Source organism: Pezoporus wallicus, unplaced genomic scaffold, assembly GCF_028554395.1.
Source record: "Pezoporus wallicus isolate ANWC-B61680 ecotype Strahan unplaced genomic scaffold, APGP_CSIRO_Pwel_v1 contig_818, whole genome shotgun sequence".
In the NCBI taxonomy this organism is placed as follows: Eukaryota; Metazoa; Chordata; class Aves; order Psittaciformes; family Psittacidae; genus Pezoporus; species Pezoporus wallicus.
The window spans coordinates 1,905,889-1,930,716 of record NW_026636248.1 but is presented as its reverse complement, the minus strand read 5'-3'; the positions used below and the strand labels follow the sequence as shown (position 1 = coordinate 1,930,716).

Sequence of the window (24,828 nt, the reverse complement as noted above, 5' to 3'; positions counted from 1 at the left end):
CAGCAGGGAGACCCCATGGTGGGCTGTTTTCCCAAAGGCTTTTGAGCTCCACAGGACAAAGTGCAAGCTTCTTTCAGAAAAGTTGCTGATTGAATTAGACAGGGTATACCTGGGGCCTACGGTCTTTCTCCCTCCTCAGTGCAGCGCCATACCAAGCTTGCAGAAGTCTCAAGACACTTACAAGTTCTGATTTTTGATTTGTGCCTGGGAGGATTTATCTGTATTCCTGCTTGCGTGCCATCAGCTAGTTTGCTAGTACAGAAGCAAAAAGTCTGCATAAAGGCAAACATCCATGTTTGATATAGGTACTGAATTTCCGAAGCAAGGAGCATCCATGCTACTTGAAACAAGAGGGAGGTGTGTTAGTGACCTTAGTGCTGACTTTGTATTCTAATTGTCTTCTAGGTGAGAGACCTTACAAGTGTCAAACCTGTGAACGGACCTTCACTCTGAAACACAGCCTGGTTCGCCACCAGCGCATACACCAGAAAGTCAAAACCACCCGAAACCATGGGAAGGAGAGCGACAAGGAGGAGACGCAGTCAAGGTGTGGAGAAGACAGCGAGAACGAGTCAAGCCACAGTGGTGCCAACCCCGTCTCAGAAAACGAGTGCGACTCTGCCGGGGGCATCGGTGACCAAACATCATCGTCCCTCATGGGAAGCCGAAAAGAGTCCCTGGCTGGCACGGTCCCGGGCCTCTCCCCCTGCAGAGAGGAGAGGCTGAGCGGGCGAGGAGCCGGCACCTGCCTGGTGGAGCCCACCAAGAGCGCACAGAAACAGAGCGCAAAAGACCAGGAGCCTCGGGGCGGCTCGGAGCTCGAGAGGCCCTCGGGTTTCATTCAAGACTTGCTGGAGATGCACAACAAAAAGTCTCCCATGAATCACATCCTTGCCTCTGCAGACAGTGCGCCTCAGCTCTTGGGGGTTGAATGACTTTGCTCAGAGGTTGGAGCCGTCCTGGCACACAAGCTGAAGCCAGCAGAGCAAGGTTTCCCTGGAGTCCTGTTTCGGAAGAGCGACCTACAGCTGTGGGGAGAGTATGGCAGACTGGATGCGGTGCCATATGCCTTTCAGTATAATAATGCAAGAGACTACAGTATATACTGATTTGAGTGCCTTACTACTTTATTAGATCTTTTGGTATTATAGATTTTTTTCAAAAATGATTTTTTTTTAATATTTTAATGAATTATTTGGAGAGGACCTTTTTCATTTAAGCATTAATGTTACCTTTTGTATTGGTGTGCGTGAGCTTGTTCTTGTATATCTGTGATAGTCGCTGTGTTTGTTCTCTGAGCTGGAAATGGGGGCAGTGGGGTGGGAGGCCCTTGGATACCACAGCCAATAACTGGAAGAAAAAAATATGTGAATTTCATATGAAATAGTCAGAGGAAATGGCAGGTGAGGTGTTTGTTTTTTCTCAGTAGATGTTCTTGCATTTGCCACACGGTGGAGCATTAAGCCTGTTCCAGGCCTGAACGACGTGGCAGTTGAAGGTGTTCAAAGTGGTTCAAGCCAAAAAGCAGGAAACACAAAGAAATTTCAACCTCACGCTTGTTTCCACTTTTCAGCATTAGAAATGGTCTTCTGAATCTTAGGGGGTTTTTCTGGCCGTCATGGACTGAGCGTGTATGCAGAGAAGAGTTACATAGCAACGTAACCTATGGAAATGATGCACCCGCTGTTATATATGTTTGATTTGCTTCAGTATATTATTATTATTATTTTATTGTTATTTTATAAATCCATCAGTTCGCTTGTCTCTGCAGTCAGCAGAAACCAATGGGCAATATTTGCCCCCCGCAGACATATAGCGCCGCTTGGATCCCCTCTGGAAATGTTTTAGACTCGACGCTTTCACCAGCTCCTCTTCTTATGTTGCAGCTCTTCTACTGTACTTTAAATGAGACCCTTCTTCTGGCCGGAGAGTCAAACAGAGGCCGTTTGCGAGGTATCAGCACACCCGTACAGGCAGGGGAGCATCTCACTCGTGTGCGTGCATGTGTGCGTGTGTGTCAGGGGGAGGCCCCTCCAAGTGCATGAGAAAGGTGCTGCGAGTGCTGAGGTTAGTCTTGTGGCCATCACACCGGTGACAGCGCGCGTTACTCAAAGAGCAAAGTTATCCCGTCTTCCAGCCGAAAGCAAGCCAGGGAGAAATGCGAGCCTTACCGTCATCTTGCTACTGTCATGTTCTAGAGCAAGAAAATACTACTGGTAATAAAACTACAGATTTAAGACATGTTAAAGAATAAATAAAATAAATTAATAAAAAATAAATTCTTCCTGAGATTTTGGGGTTGATGCTTGAAGACTTGAGGTGTGTGTCTAAATTTCATATCAATAATTTAACCCCTTCGATGCTGGCAGCTGGAAGTTCTTCTCTCTGTGGCTCCTGTTGCCGGCAACAGGCGACACTCCGGCCACCACTGTTGAAGGGGTTAAGTGAAATGTATCCTACTGTAGCTGTGCATTTCTAGGAGTGCCCAGCATTTGTTGTTGTTGTCCTTGTTGTTGTTGTTGTCCTTGTTGTTGTTTGTTAATTGTCCTTCAGTCATGACCTCTGGGACAGACAGAGCCATAATAGCATTGCCGGAGCCTCACTGTGCTATTCCACCACTGCAGACCCCCAGCCCAGCCCATCCCAGCCCACACTGTGACCCCCCCTCTCCTTCCCCCCCACCCCTGCAGAATCGCTTTTCCTGCTCTCACAAGACATGGAGGAAGTGGGCCTTGGACCCAGTCTATATTATATAATATATATATCTATATATAACTATATATTAAAGAATTCTCTGAAAAATTCTGGGACTGAAATCTCACTGTCCAGAATGCAAAGGAAGAGAAACGTTCTCGAGTAATATTCTTGCAAATAGAAAAAAAAAAAAATACAGCAAATGGTTGAGGTATATGATGTGATTTCTATTTTTTTGTTGTTGTTTTGTTTTTTGGTTCTTGTTTTTAATAGGGATGTTTGAACCAGTTCAGAAACGAAGCTAACGCCACATAACGATAAATCAGTCACAACCAATGATTCATTTGAAACTCTACCCAGGTGCATTCTACTTAATTAAAACCAGTTCACACATCCCTTGAATTGTTATTACTATTATAATTATAATTATTATTATTATTATTTTGGGTATTTTTTTTGTTTTTGTCTATTTTTTGTTTGGGGTTTGTTTTTTGTTTTGTTTTGGGGTTTGTTTTGCAACTCTCCACACTAAACTGCGCAATACTGTGGGGGAGAAGCCATTACTAAACTATATGCTGCAGAACGATGTAGCAAGTAATTAATTCCCAGCAGCCTGCCGGGACATCTGCTAGCAATAATCACTATTGATTTAAAGCTTTATATAGCCTTTATCTATATCCTAGTAGAGTATAAGGTCTTGCCACATTTTATTGACATTTTTATTAGTTGAGTTTGACTGAGAACCGTTGCTGTTGTTGGGGTTTTTTTTTGTTTCCCCTCCTCCCCCAATATTAAACTGTGAAATTTATAATGTGTTTAAACTATGGGTGAATCGTAGGCTTTAGTTTGCATGTTCAGCTAATTTGTCTCTATACGATTTTTGTTTGAATCTTTTTATTTGGGGGGTTTGTTTTGTTTTTTGGGTTTTGTTTTTTTTTTCCTCTCTCAGGGCTTTTACAAATAACAAAAAAGAGAAAAGAAATAAACAAAAAAAAAGGATCTTCTGAAATTCTTTTGCCTGAGTTGCAATGGACTCGTTGACATTGAGAGATTCAATCACTACATTGAGCACTTGACTGTGAAAGCGCAAAAAAAAAAAGATTAAAAAAAAATAAACAAAGGAAAAAGACAAAAAAAAAACAGAGAACTTTGTTTGAGGCTGTTGTGAAACAACTGTCGGGGCTACGTGACAGTGATTCCATTTGCAGAATGATTCGTCATCTTCTCTCTCCTCTCTGTGTGTCTCCTTTCTCTCTCCTCTCTCTCTCTCCACGAAGGAAGTTCAATCCTAGTGATTTCGTCCCATGCAGGAAACAGTAATAAATGTGTAGAATTCATATTTTTCTAAAGGGAACTTAAACTGCTGCTACGAATTGTGTACAAGACTGGTTTATGCCACATGAACAGAGAATCACACATTTGTTTTGGTACTTTTATTCCTCTTTTTATTCAGTTGTACAGTACTTCCAAATTCAAAATAAAAAGTAAAACTTGTTCTGTATCAAACCATCTAAGCAATAAAATGTTATATTTAAAAATTATAGGTTACAAAATGGACGTGGCTCTTCTTGTGGGTTTGTTCTAACTTGCTTTGAGACATCTTTGCTAGAGGACAACGCACAGAGCTTGTCTGTGCAGACAGCATCGCAGTTGCTCTTCCTAAGGCTGAACTGAGTTTGAATTGGGGATGATCGCAGTACTTGGAAGATGCACATTCACTTTGACCCCCATATTTCCCGGTAGTCAAGCCCCTCGGAAACGGTGCCTTTCTCTTGGTGCAGTTCCTTAATGTAGCAACCAGCAGGAAAGTGCTCTGGTGCTGATATTCCTGCCCAGGCGTTGGGTCAGGGTTCTCTTAACCCCAATGATCACAGAAGTGAGCATCCTCCCAGCTCAGTGTGGTGATTCACAGTGCTACCAGTCATTTTCTCTGTAAAATAAGTAGGTTTCTGCAGCATAGTTTTCTTCTTGGATGAATGTGTATAGACGTGAGATCTTCACGGTGCATTCAAGAGCCACATGCAGGTGTCAAAAGAGAGAAATCCTTGGTTTTAGCTTGTCGGAGCTGCCTTAGCTGCATTTATATGCGCTTTTCTATAAATGAAACACATTTCACAGGACGGTGAGCCAAAGATTCATCTGGATCGTGTGTCCAGCTCTGGAGGCCGGGCAATTGCAGCGAAGCTGAAGCATCCGCATCTTCCTAAGTCCTGGCAGGGTGGTTCTTTCTGGTAGAGAAGGGAACCAGGTTCAGAATCAGAGAGACCTACCCAGGCAGTAACTGCTGCCGCTTTTCTCCCTCCAGCCTCCTGGACCTTCATTGACAGAGGTTACAATTGCCCACAGCACTTTCTCTGGTGGGATCTGGTCCCTCACCACCAATCAGGGACAGGTTAAAAGCAAAGCAGCCAGCCAGCTCTGCCCCAAGCCGAGCGTGTCTGATGGATGAAGCAGGGCTCTGTGAGCGATCTTGGGGTGGGCTCAGGGGCTGGGAACAGGATTTCTGAGGGAGGAAACCTGCAGAAAATCACTTTCTTGCCTTTCCCCCGCCCCCCAGCCACAGAAATCTCCCCTCCTCCTGTAAGACTGATGGGAAACTTGCACCCGAAGTACGTGTGGGCCTGTCATGAGGTGTAGGATCAAATGGGATGAGTTTACGTGACAAGGAAGTGATGGCGACCGATCACTTACGAAATAGATGAGTTAGCACTTGGCTGTGGCAGGGTGTAATCAGTGTGCCCAGCCCTTTGCTCCTTCTACCGCAATTTACTTGTGACTATTCCCAAGTTGGGAATTTCCCTGCTCTTCTTGCCTTTGGCATGGTAACATCCTGCAGGCCAGCTGAACTTTGCTCCTTGTTGGCATTTTCCTCTTCCTCCTCCTGCCTCCGCTCCTCCCCACACAGAGCTGGCCTGAAACATCAGGTTAGCGGAGGGATGGGGAGGTGGTGGTGTCTCCCTGTGCTGTCTCCAATTTGCCGCTTCCTTGCTTCATTCCCTAATGCTTTTAACCCATCTTTTCAAAGGTGAAGCTGCAGGTTAACTCTTGACATGGGTGGAGAGAGTGGCACAGCCCCCTGCGTTGAGCATCCATCTCACAACAGTGCCTCAGGTTTGGAGTCACCCCAGAGTATTAAGGTTTGGGGAAGACCTAGGTCCTCGCACCAGGAAGGTGTTCATTTCCAGAAGTGTGGAGTATGAACCCGTGGCCCAAGAGGATGGGCAGGAGGGCTGGTTTGAGATAGGAGGCTTGGATGGGAATTGGCTGTCCCAAAGCAGGATGTGGAGCCCACAAGGAGCTTCTGTTGCATTTTTACTACTACTGAAATGCAAACTAGTAAAGAGAACGGAACAGACGTATTTGTTTTCATTATCCAGCTGTCACAAATACCCAGCATTTGAGGGATGGGAGGACTGCATACCTGCACTGAGACCTTCAGAAAGTGTGTGATGATTCGCTATAATACTGTTGACGTCAGTGTTTTGCCCTGCTGTGTTGCAAAAAGTCTCTCAAACAAAATTGGGTCACGATTCCACTAGCACAGTGACAAGTTTACTTGAGACCTTCCCTTGCAAACAAGCCTCCTGATCCGGGAGTCACACGTGCCTGTTTCTTTAGGCGTTGCTGTAGAGTTACAAGGGCATTGAAAACGTCACTTCTGGAAACCCTGGGGCTTGGGGCTATCTGCAAAAGGGAGATGCCAGACCCTGGCACGGGATAACTGGCACTTTCTGTGTCAGACAGTCTGAGAGGCACCATCCTTCATCGTCCACTCTGACAGTGCAGGAAAAGGCTGGAGAAACACATCGGGTTGTTTGATCAGGACTTCTCTAACTGCTGGGCTGGGGGGAAATGGGCCCCACCAGCACTGCGCAGACACGTACCCAAACAGCCAACATCAGGAAGGAAAGAGAGTGAAACCTGCACAACACCAGTGTCTGCTGGTGGCATGGTCACTTGAGCTCACCAGTCTGGGACCTGTGTCAAGTACTTTCCCCTCTGGTTCCTTTCCCCTCGGCCATGCAGGGCAGAGGCTCGCTGCACCCGTGCTGCAACAGCCGAATGGGCAGTAAGGGAGATGCTGGGTTTTGCTGTCCGATGTGTTCAAACAAGGGAACAGTCACATTTTGACTCTGAGGGCTTTGAAAACCTCCTCCATGTCAGAGGGGAGCTGACATGAAGGAACAGAAACAAGAAACGTTTCACAAGAAACAGCCCAGGGCTTGGGGAAATGTCCCCAGAGTGTCAGGAGGTTCAGCACAGCCGGGGCTCCTGAGCTCTGCTGAGGGGTACACAGCAGCTCTCTGCACGCAGCCCCCTCCGGAGCCTGAAGCATGTCCGGCAGATGCAGGAACTCGCACTCAGCGTTTGGTGCTCTTGGCCTTTCTCAGCAGGGCCCTGGTCACCTCAGCTGAGCATTGCGCTGTTGGGAATGCAGCTGTAGGTGTTTAACCCCTCATCACCCAAAAGGATCCTTTATACCAGGTAAGCACAAGGTATTTCTCCTGGGGGTGCCAGATGCTTGTGGTGCGTGGCTTTGGTCCTGTGGAAAGCTATGGACTCATTCACACTGTGTTTGCCTGGAGGGAGGAGGATGTGTGAACAGCACAGAGAGGAGTGCTCCAGGGAAGAATCACTTGGTGCTTTAGGACCCCTCACCAGCTGCACCTCATCCAGTGCAAGGGCTGTGAGAGCATCCGTGGTGCTAAGAGGCCTCATCAGTGCCTTCACCTGGGCAATGAGGTCTATGTAAAGCAAGGCAGGAAGGGAAGAATAGGATAAGGAGACTAGTGCTGTATTTGTGTGCTGCTGAATAGCAGCAGTTCCTGTATTGTAAAAATACGTTTCTAGAACTGTTTCTTTTCAAGAAGTTCTTTTTTAGTTTTCCCCCAGATAACTGAGTGGATTCACACCTGGGACAAAGATGGAGGAGAAGGACATTGGTCTGCTCAATGATGCAGGCTCCTGGCACATTACTGCATGGAATAGGATGCTTAAAGAGACAAGGAACATCTACTTTGCTGTTGCTGGCTGCCTCAGGCAAGTGGTGTATCATCTGCACACACATGTTAATGGAGTGCCTGACAGTGGAAAAAGCTGACAGATTCCTCTAGGACCCTCAGGGTCTTCCTAGGTAAGGGGCTAAGGAGCCTTCAAGCCTTCATTTCAGGATGACTGAAATAGCCCTATAGAGCTAAAGTGAGGTAAAGATGAGTTGAGAAGCATTGCCGAGGCTTTCCAGAGACTCTGCTACTGCCTCCTGCTTCCAGTGCTCGAGTCCCCTCAGTCTAAAAAGTCCCTCTTCACAGGAAGCGGGAGTTTTTCATATGTTAAATATGAGTGAGTGGGAAGAGTTCTCTGGCTCACTGAACCTCACTGTGTAACGTGGGAGAAAACCTTGCAGCAGTCCTTGGAGCAGTAGAACTGGAAATAGCTTTCTCCTTCGCTGTGCTTATTTCTCCTGTGCCAGATTCATCTCATCTGGCAGCGAAAACTGCCAGGAGCGTATGAGGAAACTGTACGATGGGCATTTGGAATACACTGCTGTGAAAGTGTCTGGACTTCCCTAGTGCCCTTCTGCAAAGGGCTGTGAGGCGGCTTACAAACATCAGTGAACAGGAGGAGGCTGTAAGAGCAGCTTGCTGGGGAAAAGGCTTTTCATCATGGATGAATCTATTTTCCTGCTCCCAGAGGCAGAGGTTAATGCAGTAAAGGCTGGCTCTGCTGTGGGCTCACTTCCCATCCATAGTTTTTAGCCTGTAAGCACACAGGGAGCGTGGCCAAGGTGCTCGTACAAATGAGCAAGGATTTGGACAGAACGTCAGCCACAGGGGCTGGTGGCTCTACTGCAGCATGTGATGCCCGCAGCTGGGATGGGAGGAGCAGCAGAACATAGAATCATAGATTCATAGAATGGTTTGGGCTGGAAAGGACCTTAACATCATCTAGTTCCAGCCCCCCTAGACCATGTCACCCAAGGCTCTGTCCAACCCGGCCTTGAACACTGCCTGGGATGGAGCACTCACAGCTTCCCTGGGCAACCCATTCCAGTGCCTCACCACCCTCTTTGCAGCAAGTATGTAGAAAAACTGATCTTCCACAAGTGTGTGTGCACACAGGGCTGGCAGCCCCTGCCCTCAGACAGGGAGTGGGCACAGGAGTGAGTTCAGTCACATTTGGGTAACTGAAACAATGGCTTTGTTAACCTTCCCTCCCATCTCCTGTTATCCGATTGTATAGAGAGCGACTGATGGCAGTGCTAGTTGTGAGACATAGGCTTGCTTTGACCAGAAAGTATTTCTCCCAGGTGTTTGCAACTCGAGCTTTTCCATGTAACCTGTGCTTAGGAATGGAAAAGTGGGTAAAACCTGGCTGTAAACAAAATCCATACTCTTTTTCATTGCCACTTTCCTCTGTTTCTACTGAAACGCAGCCCTCCTTGCACACAGGGGTCCCAGGCAGTGGCTGGGGAAGAGGTAGAACATGGGAGGACATGTGCTGAGTGATAGTTGTGCATTTCCTCACTTTGCCAACCCCTTTGTGGTGGCAGGATACTTAACACCATTTCATCCACTGCCTTTGAGGTGCTTGTACGACTGAGGCTTCACAGGCTTCAAGGTTACATACATCACATCCATTGTACTCCACAGCTGGAGAAAATCAAAGCATTGAGCTGCCTGTGTGTACACAGCCATCTGTGAAGTCTGCACCACTACACAGTGGGTTTGGTTTTTCATCTCCTGTCTAGGTGGCTACCTGCCAGTATCTTTTGGAGTTGAAACCACCAGGCATTGTAGCACAGCTACCTGAAACTCAGCATTAGCATTGAGATGGTCAGAAAAGCTTCCCAGGGCTGCAGGTAAGGGAGAGGAAGGGACCTGGAGTATTGAGGAACCTGTGCATCTCATGGCAATGCACTCTGGCACAGGATACAGAGCCTCATGCTGCTTTTAATGCATTTGGTTATTGCTTTATGGTGAATGCACCTCTCATAAACAGTTCTGAAACTTTTTTGTGACCCAAAATACTCTCTTTAGCAGCTGTAAAACACCTGCTAATAAATGAAAGTACTTATTTGGGACAACACTTGATTAAAAGTGATTGCAGCTCCTCCCGGGGCTCCTGTGCCAGTGTTTTATTGAGCTGCAGCTGAGGGATGTTTTGCAGCTTGTCAGTGGGTCCTTGGTGGCCTGCATTTATTACTGCTGCAGCCATCGGTGCCATCTGTTTTGGTGCAGTTCTACAAATTCAGCAAAATAGCAATGACAGAGCTATGGCCCTTGGGGATCCTCACTAAAGGAAAAATGGAGTAAGCACACAGGGTGCTGCACCTAACTGAAGTACCAGGACATCCAATGAGACACATTTTGTTAACAGGGCAGAGGGAGTTCACTTTCAATGGGACCTCGGGGGAACGTCTTGCCCTGTAGGAGAATGGAGTAACACCACTGAGTGAAGCCAGTGATGGTTCTGGCGGCATGACTGCAACTGATGCCTCAGACATGGTCTTCATCATGCCTTTCAGCTGGGAGGGTGAGTGGCAACAGGATGCTGCGGTAGCACAGCCTGTCACACTAACAATACATTGGAAAGGAGATGGTCCCTGTGCAGTGTAGCTCTTAAAGCACAAAATAAATCCTGCTTCACACATTTTACTGGGGGTCTTTTTCTTTCTGAAAGGTTGCTTTTCCTGTGGTGCCTGACAGCAAGACATGCTGCTTAGTTTTCAGCTTGCTTATAGTAGCAACCAATTAGGATTAGTTGGGCAAAATGTCATTTCCAGCTGTGAAAATCACCTTTGCTCTGTATGAATGAACCACTAGTACCGCTAACCAAGCATTAACTAAGTCTTAAATAGTGGCTCTAAGGAAAACGTAACACATTTCATAATCAAGTTTGTTATTTACACTTGTTTCTAATTATAACCTGTTATTTTGGTGGCAATGTTTCTCATACTGTATGCGACAGTCACCAGAAGCTATTTAAATCCTAGCTCTTCCTTTCCAGTGGAAACCCGCAATAGGCTATTTTAAGACTTTCCCCCTTTTTGTGCAAACTTCTGCTACAGAAGAGTTTGTTCTTTCTTTCTGTCTCTTTTGGAAACTTACTGGTGGACCTGCCAGCTGAGGCTGGCATCGAGCACGGTCCTGCTCACTGCTCGCTTTGTAGCGCTGTGGATCCAGGCTCATGTGAGGAAGCATGTATGTTTCAGGGTTCTGGATGGACAGGAATGTTTGATTCATCTTCCATGGAGAAAATACTCCAGCAGAAGACAGAATGCAGACTCTTTTGTGTCTCAACATGGTCCAGGTTCACATGGAGTTAGAAGCCCCAATTTAATCTAGCTTTAATTGCAGGAAACCTTGCTGAGGAGCTCAGGACCAGGAAACCAAATGACAAAGAGGCAGTGTGCATGCAGCATCACTATTACTGCTGCTTCTGAAGTGCCTTAGGCTGGGCCTTTAGGTGCCTATCACCCTGATTTTCATCTTTGGAAGCAAATGCAGGACACTAGTATTGACAGCTTTCACAGTTTCAGCTTCACATTGTCACAGACTTACTTAAAGATATGGAAAGGCTCAGACTTCATTCGGTGACCAAGACAGAGCAAAGAATGATTAAGAAAAACCAGACATAGGTGCTCTGGCCTATCTACGATGCTGCCCTTCAAAACTGGACTGAAGACCTCCTGAGCTCATCTGTTACAATGAGCAGCTGCCACTGGCTTGGGTGATCCCTCAGCTGGCAGCTTGCGGTATTGTTGGCTATAGTGATTCCAGCCTGTGAACGCAGCACTGTATTTTATCTTCAGGATAAATGCTTTAGTCACACATGGTCCACCCATACAGCTTCACCTGAATGAAAATGTACTGCCTCACACCATCCAGGCCCTGCAGGGAAGGACTGTATCTGTTATACCAGAACTCTAAATGAAGCTACCTTGAAAATTCCTCTTGCTTGTGCGGCTATGTACATTTAACTCTTGCTGTAGGAAAGATCCAGCTCTTAAGTTACAGTTTCACTATGTCGATTTAAGTGGTACAGGGAAAACTGAGTTAAGGCAGGAAAACTGCGGTTTCCATGTAAGCTGAACAGATCCAAAGTAATGAGGCAAGGTGCGGTAAGTTTGTTTTCCCTCACCAGTTAAAAGACTGGAATGTTGTAATGCTGAAATCTTACTGCATCTTGGTTAATATAAATTTATCATCAAGATTATGAACATGAGGGGGCAGAAAGCCAGCCTACTGCAGTTAAAGACTATAGCAACTGACTTGGAAAGAACACAGGCCAGTATGAAGTCTCAAAAATCTCTCTTCATCTTTTCAAAGAAAGATGAGGCAGACTTCAAATTTAAAAGTTGTTTTTATGTTCTCTGGGAGCTGAAAGTACATCTTAATAGATGTGCTTTTAATTTTCCCTTATTTATCCACAGAAATGGTTCACAAATACAGGAAGTTTTTATTTTTAGATTTTTAGGCCATTTTTTTGCTTTTGCTTTTGTTAGCCCCCCCCCCCCCCCCGACGTCTTACCTTCTGTTTGTATGCAGTACACCTGCTTGAACTGCTACTGTCAGTATTACTGCCTGGAATATGAGTGCACTCTTGGTCGGACAACAACATGCACCTAATGAGGTTTGTTATAACCTTATACTTCAGCAGCCTTTAAGAATCTTAACAGATTCTTAAATGGTGCTTACAGTTCAACAATAGGTTATTCTTTCTGGAAATGCAGGGGAGTATGGTTCAGTTTGAATGGATCAGGATTCCAGAATTTTTGAGCATTTTCCCAGTGCCCTCCCCTTATTCTTACAGAATTCTAATCTTACTATTAGCCCATTGTCCAAAACATCACAGAATACTTCCTCATTATTTCCATTCCAAATAAGCTTGTAGCAAAGCAGCTTGTTAAGAACAGCATGTTTTCACTCTGCATATTTGCTCCTACAGGTTGGTTATTAAGGACAAGAGCACCAATTCCCACTCAGGCTTTTTGGTGCCATTCTCATGCTTTATTTAAAAAAAAAAAAAAAAAAAAAAAAAAAGCAAGCAAAAAAAAAAGCTACACAATGCCAAAAAAAAAAAAAAAGAAAATCAAGTTTACTTTACAAAAAAAACCCTGCAGTCGTTTTTTTTACCCCCCAAGAGATCTGATCTCACTTATAAACACGAGTCAGCAGGTAAGAAAGTAAACGTTAACACTTCAGTTGCAGTACATCATCTGAACTTAATCATCCAAAAGAGTCATTCTTAAACTGACTGTTGATTGTATCAACACAAACAATCATAAATGATATAAATATCACTTGATTAAAAAAAATCCCTGGGAAAATTGAAAGAGAAATGGAAAAATGTCAAAAGAATGTTATTTAGCCCACCTATAAACTCTTGCAGAAGCTGAGATCTTTCTGGCCTTGCTCTCCTCTGGAAATGCAATTCCTCTGTTTAAGAAAAGTCCTGGTGTAAAGCTGCTGAATTCTGTTCAGTGAGGGGATTAAACCGGTATAACATGAATCTATGTAGTTACCATCAAGCTACACTAGTACTATGTCTTACTCTCTCCATGGATGTGTATTGTGCAAGTCTCAAGTAACATTAAAACACTCCTGAACAGCCCTTGTGTCACTCGTATGAGGTAGGTACTGTCTTTCCTTTGAAGAAAGAAACAGAACAGACTCTTAACTGCTGCTCAGTACATCAGGCACACTGAAAAAAGAGGACAACCAGCCTATGCTAGTCCTTGACTTTCCTGCTGCTTCCCTGAATTCAGAGCTTTCAACTGCAACAACTGGGTTAGCACCACGCATTCCAGGAATAAAGAGTCGAAGATGCTTTTAATTATATCCATTCCAAGGTAAGGAAGATGTTCAGCGTAAGTGTCTGAAACAAGCAGAAGCACTGCCATCGAGTCTGCTCCATTTGTCTCCATGGCCTACAATTTAATTATCTTCTACATGAAGAATAAGATGATACTTCATCCTTTAGTCTGACAGCAGCCACTCTTCTTTCTCAGATTAAATGATACAGGGGAAAAATGAACTGCTGTCACAAAGCAGGCAGCATACAGAGGACTACAAGTATCAAATGTTGTTCAAGTATAGCTAAATTAATGATTTGCTACCATGGCAGACATGAACTCTAAAGCCCTTTCTTACCCCAAATACAGACTCTTTAAGTCTCTACAGTTTTTTGAATTGGCTAAGGAGCTGTGAAAGAAATGAACAGTGGTCCTTCACACTAAGGCCACAGTTTATTTGTGGCCTAAAACTTATTTCATCATCTCTTACTAATACGGAAGAAGCCCACATCTTCTTTTATAGTCATTGTTCCTCTTCTCATTACCTAACATGAGCAGTTGTATGGTAGTGTAGTAAGCTTGCTGAAAACTAGGCTGCTAAGAACGCTGGATTATTACAAATGCTTGTGCTGCCACATGGAAAGGGGTGGCATAGAGAAAGGCAGAACTGGTAATTTTCCATCTTAAGTCAATGAAACTGTACCCTACTCAGATGATAATGATATCTAGTAACATATCTCTGACACTAAGCTATCAGTATGTGTTTAAAAATTGAGTAGAAAATTCAAGTACCAAAATAAAAATTGTTAACCAACAGGATAACGCAACAACTGTGCTCTCCCATTTGAAGAAATCCAAGTGTAGCAGAATGTCTTATTTACTAGAAATAATGTAAGAGATGCCAAAGTTCAAATACCACTGTACACAATGTTATTGCTAAATTTCAGCTACAGCAAACTAGCAAGAAACAAGGAATTCAAAAATGTTACTTCATTTATCATGAGCAGTAGTGGACTGCTGACCACTGCTCCTATGAACTGCACTGGCTGAGAAAGTTACTATGAACCCTCCACAGCGAATGCCAAGTAGTATGATCAGAAAGACAGTTTTGGTACAACTGGACTTTCCTATTGCTAGTTACAGTGTGAGTTGCTAAGCTATATACTCTCTTCTTTCACACTTGGAACTTAAGCATTTGGATGTTAACTGAGTACAGAGAAGAAAGCCAAAACCTTCAAATACTTATTTCTTACTTGTACAGTGCTTCAGTCCTTCAGTTTCTCTTAAGTCCTGGCCAGTGTAAGATTTCTGAAGGCCTAACTTGCTCCAGAACTGAATCTCTAAGGACTAAACTATTCATCTGAAGAAATAAAACTAGTATATTACAAATTAATACCCTCTGTTCTGATCCTTTGTCCTTTTTTCTTGGAGTACCACTGTATCTGGAGTAACTTTTATCATCACCTTCTCTAAACAGTGCTTTTCCTCTCTTGGGAAGAATTACAGTATACAGTTTAAGACTACCCATTACAAGAAGATTAAAAAAAATATCTTGATTTCAATCCAAGAGCAGGAACTTAGTTCAGTACATCAGGTACTGCAATAGCTATAGGGCTTTAGTATACAATGCATGTAGTACGAAACACTTCGTGGAATCAATGCAAAGTGAAATATAAATCCATAAACCTACCACAGGACCAGTCAGATTACATCACTAATGCCAAACAAAGCTGTTCCACACAATCCGAGTGGAGATACCTCTGATGAAGGTAGCATGCGACTGTTTGCTAAACAATCTTAACTATTAAAAATACTCTGCCTGTTATACTATCAGGAAGCTGAAGCACCTTTGGGGTTGCTTTTCCTATTTTTAATCTGTTCCATAGCAAGATAAGTCAAGAACATCTTCACAGTTCATTCTGAAGAAGTATATAGTAAGATAGTGCCAGTACAGATAGCCCTTTCAGAGCTCAGATGCATCAAAATTGCTATGACGTCATTTGGAAGCATTGCTCAGCATTCACTGACTCAGCAGCTCAGTCCCTACAGAGCAAGTTCAGATCTAAAAAGGTGCTTTCACATATGGGGATCAGGAAGGGGAGAAAAAGAAGAAAACAAAAGTCTCAGATCAATGCCTCTTCCTGAACTCAACAACCTTCCAGACAACTTCACACCCAGGAAAAGATACAGCTGAGAATGCAACAACTGAAGCCTTGTCCAAGTGCCTGAATGGCAGCTGACAGCTCTGCATTATCTACTTTTTACTGTCAGTTAAGTTCCTGAATGCAGTGGATGTGGATCAATCACAGCTGTGCCTGCCACAAAAGAAAATCCCATTTTGATTGCATATAGCTTTTCTGCTTTAGTACTGAACTAACAGGTAATTAACAATGGGTATGCATCTGTGTTACTAGCAGGAAAGGTGTTAAAATAACTCTGACCAAGGTACTGACCAGTGGAAAAAAGTTTTGAGATTCAAAAACTGCAAAGGGTGAATTAAATAGTTTGCATTTAAAAAGATTATTTGAAGCCAACAGTTTTTCAAATTCAGTTTCAAGTGTGCACAGAAAATGCAAAGTCCTTGCCCCATGTAAAGCTCTAAGAAAAGTCCACATTTTGATACATACGACATTCTAGTTTTTGTGAGAGAACCAAGAACTTACTGAAAAGTTGTTGTGGCTTATTCAGTAATTTCTTGAGTAAACATTGCAGAGCTACCACTATAACAGGAATACCTAATATGCTGGCACAACTCAATAACTAACATTTAACAAGTTGGGTATAAAAAAGATTTATGTAGTAATACCAATTCAGCACACAAATTCCATGCTTCACAAGTTCTGCTGCTGTGTAAGAGTATTCCTAACATCTATGCAGGTAAATTCAGATCTTTAGGTCACTGCATGCCCAGATCAAGCCAGCAGCAAAATATCTACCACTACAAGCAGTTATACCCAATTGTGCCTTTAGAATGCAAACTATGCAGAAACCTAGATGATCAGTACCTCAACACTGAAGTAGGACCACACACACAAACTTCAGTGTGTGCACACTGGAGAGATTAAGTTACTTACTGAAAAAAAATGCATACAGTTTTTGATATAGACATGACACAATCAAAACCGATTAAGTCACTAGACATTCAGATTAGGGGGAGGAAAAAGACCCTTCCAAGACAGTGTACAGATGACAAGCCAGCATTACAAAGAACTCTAAAGGCACATTTCAGGTAACATAGTTCTGTTAAGACCAACTGCTTACACACACAGGCATAAACCTTAATGGCTACCACCCCCTTCCATCCCCCCCAGCAATCAAAACCAAAACAAAAAACAAAACAAAAAAACACACACACAAAAAAAACACCAAACAAAAAACTCCAAAAACCAGAGAAGTGCATTTTCAGTAATATTAACACGTTCAATTAATCTGTTCAGTCCAAAAGCTTAGCAGTATTTTCCTTATGGTGGCATGGATTCTCTGCACTACTCCAATCCAAAAAACCCAAACAGGCAGGATTAGTAAAGGTTCAACTGTTGTACTAGTTAACATTTACTCATCAGAGCCCACTGATCTCTTCTGTGCTCTCTTGTAGGGCAACCTCCTTGGTGAAGCTTTATCTAGAAAAAAAAGAAGATAGTTCTATCAGCTGCTACAGTTACTTCAGATTAGATATGATATGACCATGTATTTTTCTCCCTCCCTAACAGAAGCCAAGCTCCCCTCTAGTGCAATGCACCACCACAGAGAAGCCACTTCAAACAGCTTGTTAAGGCTTTTTAACTACTAAATCATTAGCATACTAAACAGAAGGTAACAAAAAATAATGTTCCTATTCTGTAACATGCAGCTTCAAGGCAAAGTTTGTTCAATTTGCCAGTTACTAAAATGCAAAAGTCGAAAAATCAAACACAATAGAAACCAAAAGAACTCCCCCACCACTTCCTGATGAAACCGCATGCTCTGCTGTTCAGAAAAGCATCACATTTAATAATTACACTTTTATAAAGTTAATGAATTATTTTGATCAATACTGGTTTCATTTGTCTGCCTGAGGAATGTGACTGACCCTCCTTTAGACAGCTTTGTTTTTCATGAAGTACTGCCATGTTCATACAGATTAACAGCAAAAGACGGTGAAAAAAAAACATACTTCCAGGAAGCACCCACATTTAACTATGAAGATGTCACTTTGTGATCAGATATCCCTTATGGAGAAGCCACCCAGCTGTACAATCACTGGATGCCAGAAACATCATCAACATTTAAGACTTTACGACAGGCCTACAGCTGTCCTTTACAATGATGGTCCTTACGTAGGTAGAATTTCAGTCCTTGTAATATTGTAGAGAAGCTACAATACTTTGTATGAAGTGCTAAAACAATTGCTAAGTGTATCTGTTCACTTAAAAATACACATTTTCTTAAACAGAACCATCTCCAGTAATTTTGCTGTTTTAAGTATGCGTGAAGACAAGGAGCTCGTCATTACAAGCCAATCAGTACACTATGAAGAGTCTTTCAACAATAAAATAGTTAAGAACCTCTGAGGATCTTGAAGGCCATGCATTTCAAAGGACTGTAGTGCAGAGTTCCAATTAAAACTAACCCAGAGCTAGAAAACCCTCACAGGTTTTAATCAACTTCAGTTATTAAGACGTGAATACCTATTCATCTTAAGAAAGGGATGGAGAGAGTACCAAAACATGCCAGGACTTGGCCCATTTAAAGACAGTTTGCTCTTTGAAAGAAAAGGAAAAACAAACAAAAAACCCCAAAAAGCAGCATTTAGAGCTTTCGTCTTCCTTGCTAGATTGAGGCTTTTCAAATTACTGTGTCTAGATTTTATATTGTCATTCTTGTGTCTCACAGAAGACAGTGTACAAGAAAGCTTACATTTTCTGAAGTAAAACACTTACAGGTACAGTCCTTATTATACCTGTAAGTGTAGTTAAGAAGGGTGAAGGAATCAGAAAGTGAAGTCATCAACTCCTGTTGCAACTTCTTATCAGAGCTAAGGTCTCTAGCCCTTCTACATTGAATAAAGATCAAAATATGCTCATTTCATCAAAATGGTGGTCTTTTCCAAGTAAAGGCAGCTCCTGCAAAGGGTATTCAAAGCACTTCTCTTTGTCTAGGATGTGCTCTAGGAGAGGCTATCTAGCCAATGCTACTGGTGATACGAATTCACCTGGGATAAGGAATACCAAGAAGATAAGCCTCACCATTAAACTATTATACCAAAGGCTCAGGTTTGTTTCTCACTGTGACAAGATGCGCTCAGCCATTGGTCACGATCAGTACTCCACCTCCCTCATGTAACATCAGCCTGACGCTACACTAAAGTAGCAGGGCAGGCAAGATACACATCTGCGTTTTAGATAAAGGGTACTGGGAACTGTTAAGAGGAAACAATAGTACTTCAGCAATATTCTACTGAAACTATGTTACTACAATATAACCAGAAATAATACATAGGCATTTTTATAATATAAGAAAACATAATTTATATATATATAAAATGTGTTTGTGTGGTTGCATGCATCTGTTCCATAATCTTTTACTGTTCATGCTGCATCACCAATCACTGCATGCAGGAAGCTGTTGTACTCCTATCCATGCCTTCTTATCACATGGACAACACATTAAGCACTTCCACTCTTTAGATCACCAGTTTGCCTCACCTCTTCTACTCTGCACTGAAGCCATAGGAAAGCAAAACAGAAGAAACAGCAAGAGAAGTTAGAAATACCCACAAACACACAAATGGGCTAAAGAAATCAGATACTGGGTTTACTGTTAGCATTTCAGATATCAAGCAGAACTTAGTCATTTTGGACTTGTGAAGGACATTAACATCAAGTCTTCATGTGTTAATGCACACTTCTAATGCTTATTTAAAACTCTGGTATAGAGGCAAGCTTCCAAGCAACTTACAGAAATTTTGAGATGACAGATATTTTTTCCTATTTAAACATCCTTTGTGATCCAGGTTTTGGGTAAAGATTTTATATGGTTGAAAAAGAGTCTACAGAACAAATTGTTAAAGTAACTGATAGTCATTGTATCAACAAGTGAAGTTTGTTCTATAAAAAATAGGCTGCTAATACAATTATAGTCTACAATCATTAAACACAGCACTTTAGACAATTTTATTCCCTAGGAGAGAGGTATGCTGCTCTGAGAAACTGGTATCAGCTACTTATTCAATTACAACTAATTGATTACAGAAGTTTGTTTTGCTCTGGGTTGTGGAAGGCAGGCTACTTACTTATTTGATTTAAAGTTTCTTGGGGAATCCAGCTCATATCAACATCGTTCTGATTTGATGTTCCCATTTCTACTTTCTGTACTGGTCTTTTCCTCTGAAAATTCAAGAAAGAAGTAAGATTTTCTTTCCACAAAGTGTTGGTAGCACAAGTATTAAAAATAACACATAATGCTATATGTAGTCAGTTGCAGTTATTTCACTAAGATGCAAAATTAAGGCTAGTCAATGTATGAAGCTGTCATTGTAGCTTAAACTATCTTTACCACTAGCAATTTATTCACCTAAGCCTGACATTACCCGTTTTAAGGACTTGCAATACTTATTCTGCACAAAGATACCAAGATTTCATGCATGCCTGGGGAAGTTCATTATACCTGTTAGAAAAAACGGCTGATAATTAATCAAAATGTGATGACCAGTTCTGTTATACCTTCTCAGATTGGAACAATATTCTCACGCGCCACCTTGCAAAATAGATTTCAAAGCAGAGTAATTACTCCTTATTTCTTCCCAAGGGAAACTTCAAAATTAGCATAAACCCGACTCCAAAAAGACATAACCTATGCACTGAATGCAGACTGAGACTTAACCTTTCCATGACTTTTACGTGCCAGATCACTTACATAAACAAACCTTTAGTTGTTATAGCATTTATAAATGGAATCCAGAAGGCCCGAATCAACATTATAGCAAAGCATAAATAAGAACTAAATAAAGGACTAGACTGGAGAAAACAGCTAAGTTTTACCCAGACTAAACTAACAGATAGAAATAGAGAGCATGGGGAAAGTCTAGCCAGTAAGTATTGAATGAACAGCTGCACACAAGACAGTGGCTGGACAGCATCAAAAGTTTGGCTCAACCGCTTCAGTGTGATGCCAAAGAGCAGACCCAAAGAGCATTAGATAAGCAATCTAAATGTCTCTAGTTATGAATATCTTCTAAAAATTCTCTGGTTTTCCCAGTCATCTATAAGGTCATAGTTTTAACTGTAAAGCTTCTAAAGTTTTACCTGTACCATCGTATGCCAGAAGCAACTACTGAATTACTTTCTTTTTGTATCAGTCAGGTCTCATACCAACGATTACACAGACAAAATACACTACCCACCTTCCTAGATTCTAGTAACTGATGCAGGCCAACAATGACTAGTAGACCAAGCCCAGCGAGGAACATGTACATGAAGATCCTTTAAAAAAAAACAGTTTAAGAAACCATTAACTAAAAATCTTAAGTGAGAGAATAAGAGAGGCATAGAAGCTAAGCCAAGTTTTGCCCCCATGCCCACTTGATCTTTCCCAAGAACTTTCATATGGGGCAGGTGGGGATAAAAAATCTGCAACTGAATTGCTAACAAATATTAAGTAATTATTCTAACTTCTTATTTCAGGAACTGTAATCCTAAATTTAATTCTGAGTAACACAACACCTGAAAAATGCTGAATAAACTGGGAAACTTACAGTTACTGAAATCTGGTAATTGCTAAGACCTCTTTTGCAGTATCATGTCTCAAGATGTTGGGTAAAAGGTAGTATTTGTTTGTGACAGCTTTAACCCCTTACAAAAGCCTTAAAAATCTTTTATATGCTTTTCGTACACTCCTGCAAATCAGGTACTGCTAGGATACCAATTTAGTGGCTGCAGAACTTTAAAAGGCCTTGATTATCTGGCTCTGTGTTCACATTCTAACTATGCAATCATTTTAAGTCTGTGTATTTTGGTTTGAGTAATTTTACCTGAAATACATGAGTTGGACATAAATTCTGTATTACAGGCTTAAGCTCTGTGAGCCAAAGCAGATGTGTAAACTGCTCAATGACATAGTAGCAATTATGAAGATCCCTAATTACTAATACAGTACTCAATTTGAGGGAAAAAGTTTGTATTTTCAGTCCACTGTTGTACAAACCAAATGCCTGCTACACCATCAGCAAAACAGAGCAGACCTAACATTCAATAAAATTAGGATATAAGAACTATTCTCTCTGGCACCATCAATAACCTCTTCTATCAGTATACCAAATAAACTTGAATCCCAGCCTCCTTACGTTTCTCCATCCAGTCCATCTTCTTTTTCAATTATTGTAACAGTTTGATTGAAGACAGCATCTTGAAACACATTGCCCTATAAAAAAAGATTCCACATAACATTTTAAATTCATTTCTTGAACACATACACAAATGTTTGTCCTTTTCCATGTTCCTGGAAAAACTCCAGAAAGTAGCAACTGCTGCACAAGACTTAAGTTTATAAGCAGTGCAGGTCTGACTCCACACAAAGAAGTGCAAACTTTTTGGTGCAAGACAAAGAGCAGTCTTGGTATTAGCAAGAAAGTCACATCCAGCCTTCAATATGTCATTTCCTATAACGTAAGATACTCCATATGAAGGGGTTTTACTAGAGCAATCAAAACACAAAGGTACAGAAGCCTGTTAAGCTTCGATCTGCAGTAAAAAAGAATCCCCTATTTTAATCCCCATTTATGCTTTCGGATAGTGTTGTCCTAGGTTGCAACTACTGGTCTTTTATTTGCCCAAAGTCAAGTTTGCAGACGGGATTCAGGTTGGCAATATACAAAACCAGGTGTACATGGGGGAATGTTGTGAAATATGTAGACAGTCTCTTACTGTGCTTGCGTATCTTCCGATTTGCTTAAAACCCACAAGGCGGTCTCTTTTTGAAGAGTTAGTAACTTGACTAAGCAGTTCCTTCCTGACATTTCCACATCAACTAGAAAGATTAAAATTAATTGCAACATCAGGCTTACATTTACATCTCTGTAGTTGAGATTGATAACTAGTCCGAAAGGACGACCACCCATAGGCTCAGCAGGGATGAAAGAGTACTCAAACGTGGCTTGTCTCTGTGGCGGAACTACTGTATTCAGAGGGAGAGCTGTGAAGTTCTGGATATAAAACTGGTAGTCTTGAGGATACCGGAAAGAAGCATCGAGAGACTCAACAATGAAATCTTCTGTACCCTTATTGGTGAAGCCCACCAGAAATTTTACGATGTTGTTTGCTGGAAAGTCTAAAACACAAAAGATATTCAACCATTAGAAACTTCATACACCAGACCTGCTCCTAAACAGTGTCTAGAACAGATACTGCTTTTTTCTTTCTTAATTGTATGGGTTTTTTATTTTAATGCATGGATTGATGCAGCCTAAGCAACAGTGAAGATGGTACATTAGCACAGACCTCTTACCTTCACCTTTCACAAACAAGATCGTTGTATCAGCATTAGGTGAGGCTTTAGGTTCTCCTGACAAGTCTTCTTCCTCTTTTTCTTCTGTCTAAGACAAGAGAGTTTTTTGAAAAAATCCTATAATGAACAGTGAAGCAAAGACCACACTTGTTTCATGAGAATCCCATGTATCAAGGCATGCAACCATGGCAAGCATTAGTATCAAGTCCTGCTGGGGCTGGATTAGCACACACTCTTTTCTCCCTCTACATTCAATTAGCATCGTTTTCAACATTTATCCTTCTATTTGTATTTGACGCAGTGACTAATCAGAACTGCATTTAGCTGTGCTGAAATGTTTATAATCAGAAAGCAACAGTAATATCTCTGTTTGGGAGTGGAAGGAAAAGAATAGAATCTAAATGTTCAAGCTGAACTAAACAGCAGTATGGCCACTGGTACAACAGACATACAGTCAACAACTGTCAGAGACTGGGAAAGTAGCAAATGAAAATGGGCTGCAAAATCAGGTTTTCAGAATTAATATTGAGGTTAACTAAGTAGTAAGATTCTGTTGCTCCTTGACAATCAATATGAAATAGGCCAGAATGAAGTAGTCCTATACCCCAATGTCCTTTTCAGCTTACTGAAACACAGCTTAAGCTGAAAAACAAATACAAAGGGCTTCTAGGAGAACCTGGTTCTCTCACTTGTGTTCTTTTGTGTGAACTGCAGCTTTGGTAGTCAGAAACTGGGCTGTCCCCACGTGGTTTTTCACGTGGTAATTCAGGAAGAAGAGATAAATCCTTCTGAAACTTCAAACTGAACATGAGTTTGGTTGGAGACTTGGAAACAGCTATGTGGAAATAACAATGTTAATTAACTCATATTTAAATATACCTAAAATATCTAGCTTCAAGCACTTTTAGTCTAATTCAGACTAATGAAGTAGCATTCATGTACAATTACCAAGTCTGTTGGCTCATCTTCTTCAACTTCAGCTTCATCATCTTCATCTTCAACTACAGTATCTTCCACAGCTTCCTCATCTTCTGTGGCATCCTGAGCTGCAACTAATAAACCTGAACCTACCAAAACAAAATGCAAATACAAGAAAGCCTTATCAATGCCTACTTAATCAACAGAAACCTGACACATTTTCAACCTGATTTTTGAAGAATTTCTTAAAAATCTGGCAAATACAGCATTTTGAAGCCTCAGCTGCAAAAATGTCACATTCAAGTGATCACCTGTGTGCATCTTTCAGCCTTTTTCCTGCTCTAACAACTTTCTGAACTACCTATTTATTTGCCATTAAGTTCAAAACCAAGAAGTTCAGCATTCACACAGCAATGCATAAATTCACAGAAGGAAAATGACTTGCCTTAAAACCGATTGTTTAATTTCTGAACACACCAATGCATGAAGATTTTGTTGTGTCATTACCAATGCAAAAAACAGGTACTGCTATTGACCAAAAATTAATAAGTACTGTTTCCTTTAAGACTAGTAAGTTTAATAAATAATTAGTATGTCCCCTTTCCATCTGTTAGTATCAGAAGCCTACACTTCCACAGGTTTTTAGTTATTATTTTTGCACTTACTTTAATTGAAGTTTTAAAACATAAAGAAGTATTTTATTAATATGTTCTCATCAATATCATTAACTACTACACCCACACGCTCAACAGAACCGTAACACTAGTCCGAAAAGAAACCTGACCTAGAGCATGGCTCCAGAGCACAGCTCCAAGACAAGTGCAATCTCACCATTCAATGCCTCTTTGCTTCTATGGAGCAGAGTCTCACATATTCAAACATTGGCTGGCTATGACTAATATAAATACTGGCAGACAAAGTTCTGCCTGTCTCCAGTCTGG

General features: G+C 41.8%; 2 protein-coding genes across 14 annotated transcripts in view; one reads left to right on the top strand and one right to left on the bottom strand.

Moving 5' to 3' along the window:
- Positions 1–2,289, top strand: part of RREB1 (ras responsive element binding protein 1) — a 123,934-nt gene extending 121,645 nt beyond the window's left edge. For 11 of the 12 annotated variants that reach the window (XM_057399286.1, XM_057399285.1, XM_057399290.1 and 8 more), the window contains one exon: positions 406–2,289. In XM_057399286.1, coding sequence (XP_057255269.1) covers positions 406–935 — 530 coding nt within the window. In that variant the 3' untranslated portion in view covers positions 936–2,289. The remainder of the gene's footprint in view (positions 1–405) is intronic. The other variant, XM_057399297.1, reaches the window with a different exon arrangement.
- Positions 1–24,828, bottom strand: part of SSR1 (signal sequence receptor subunit 1) — a 109,054-nt gene that overhangs the window by 82,763 nt on the left and 1,463 nt on the right. The window contains exons 2-8 of one of the 2 annotated variants that reach the window (XM_057399299.1): positions 23,918–24,036; positions 22,970–23,057; positions 22,530–22,792; positions 21,810–21,886; positions 20,871–20,949; positions 19,761–19,854; positions 17,032–17,109 (exon numbers count right to left, since the gene is read on the bottom strand). In XM_057399299.1, the coding sequence (XP_057255282.1) occupies positions 17,042–17,109; positions 19,761–19,854; positions 20,871–20,949; positions 21,810–21,886; positions 22,530–22,792; positions 22,970–23,057; positions 23,918–24,036 (788 nt within the window). In that variant the 3' untranslated portion in view covers positions 17,032–17,041. Of the gene's footprint in view, positions 1–16,884; positions 17,110–19,760; positions 19,855–20,870; positions 20,950–21,809; positions 21,887–22,529; positions 22,793–22,969; positions 23,058–23,917; positions 24,037–24,828 lie in introns of those variants that run through there. The other variant, XM_057399298.1, reaches the window with a different exon arrangement.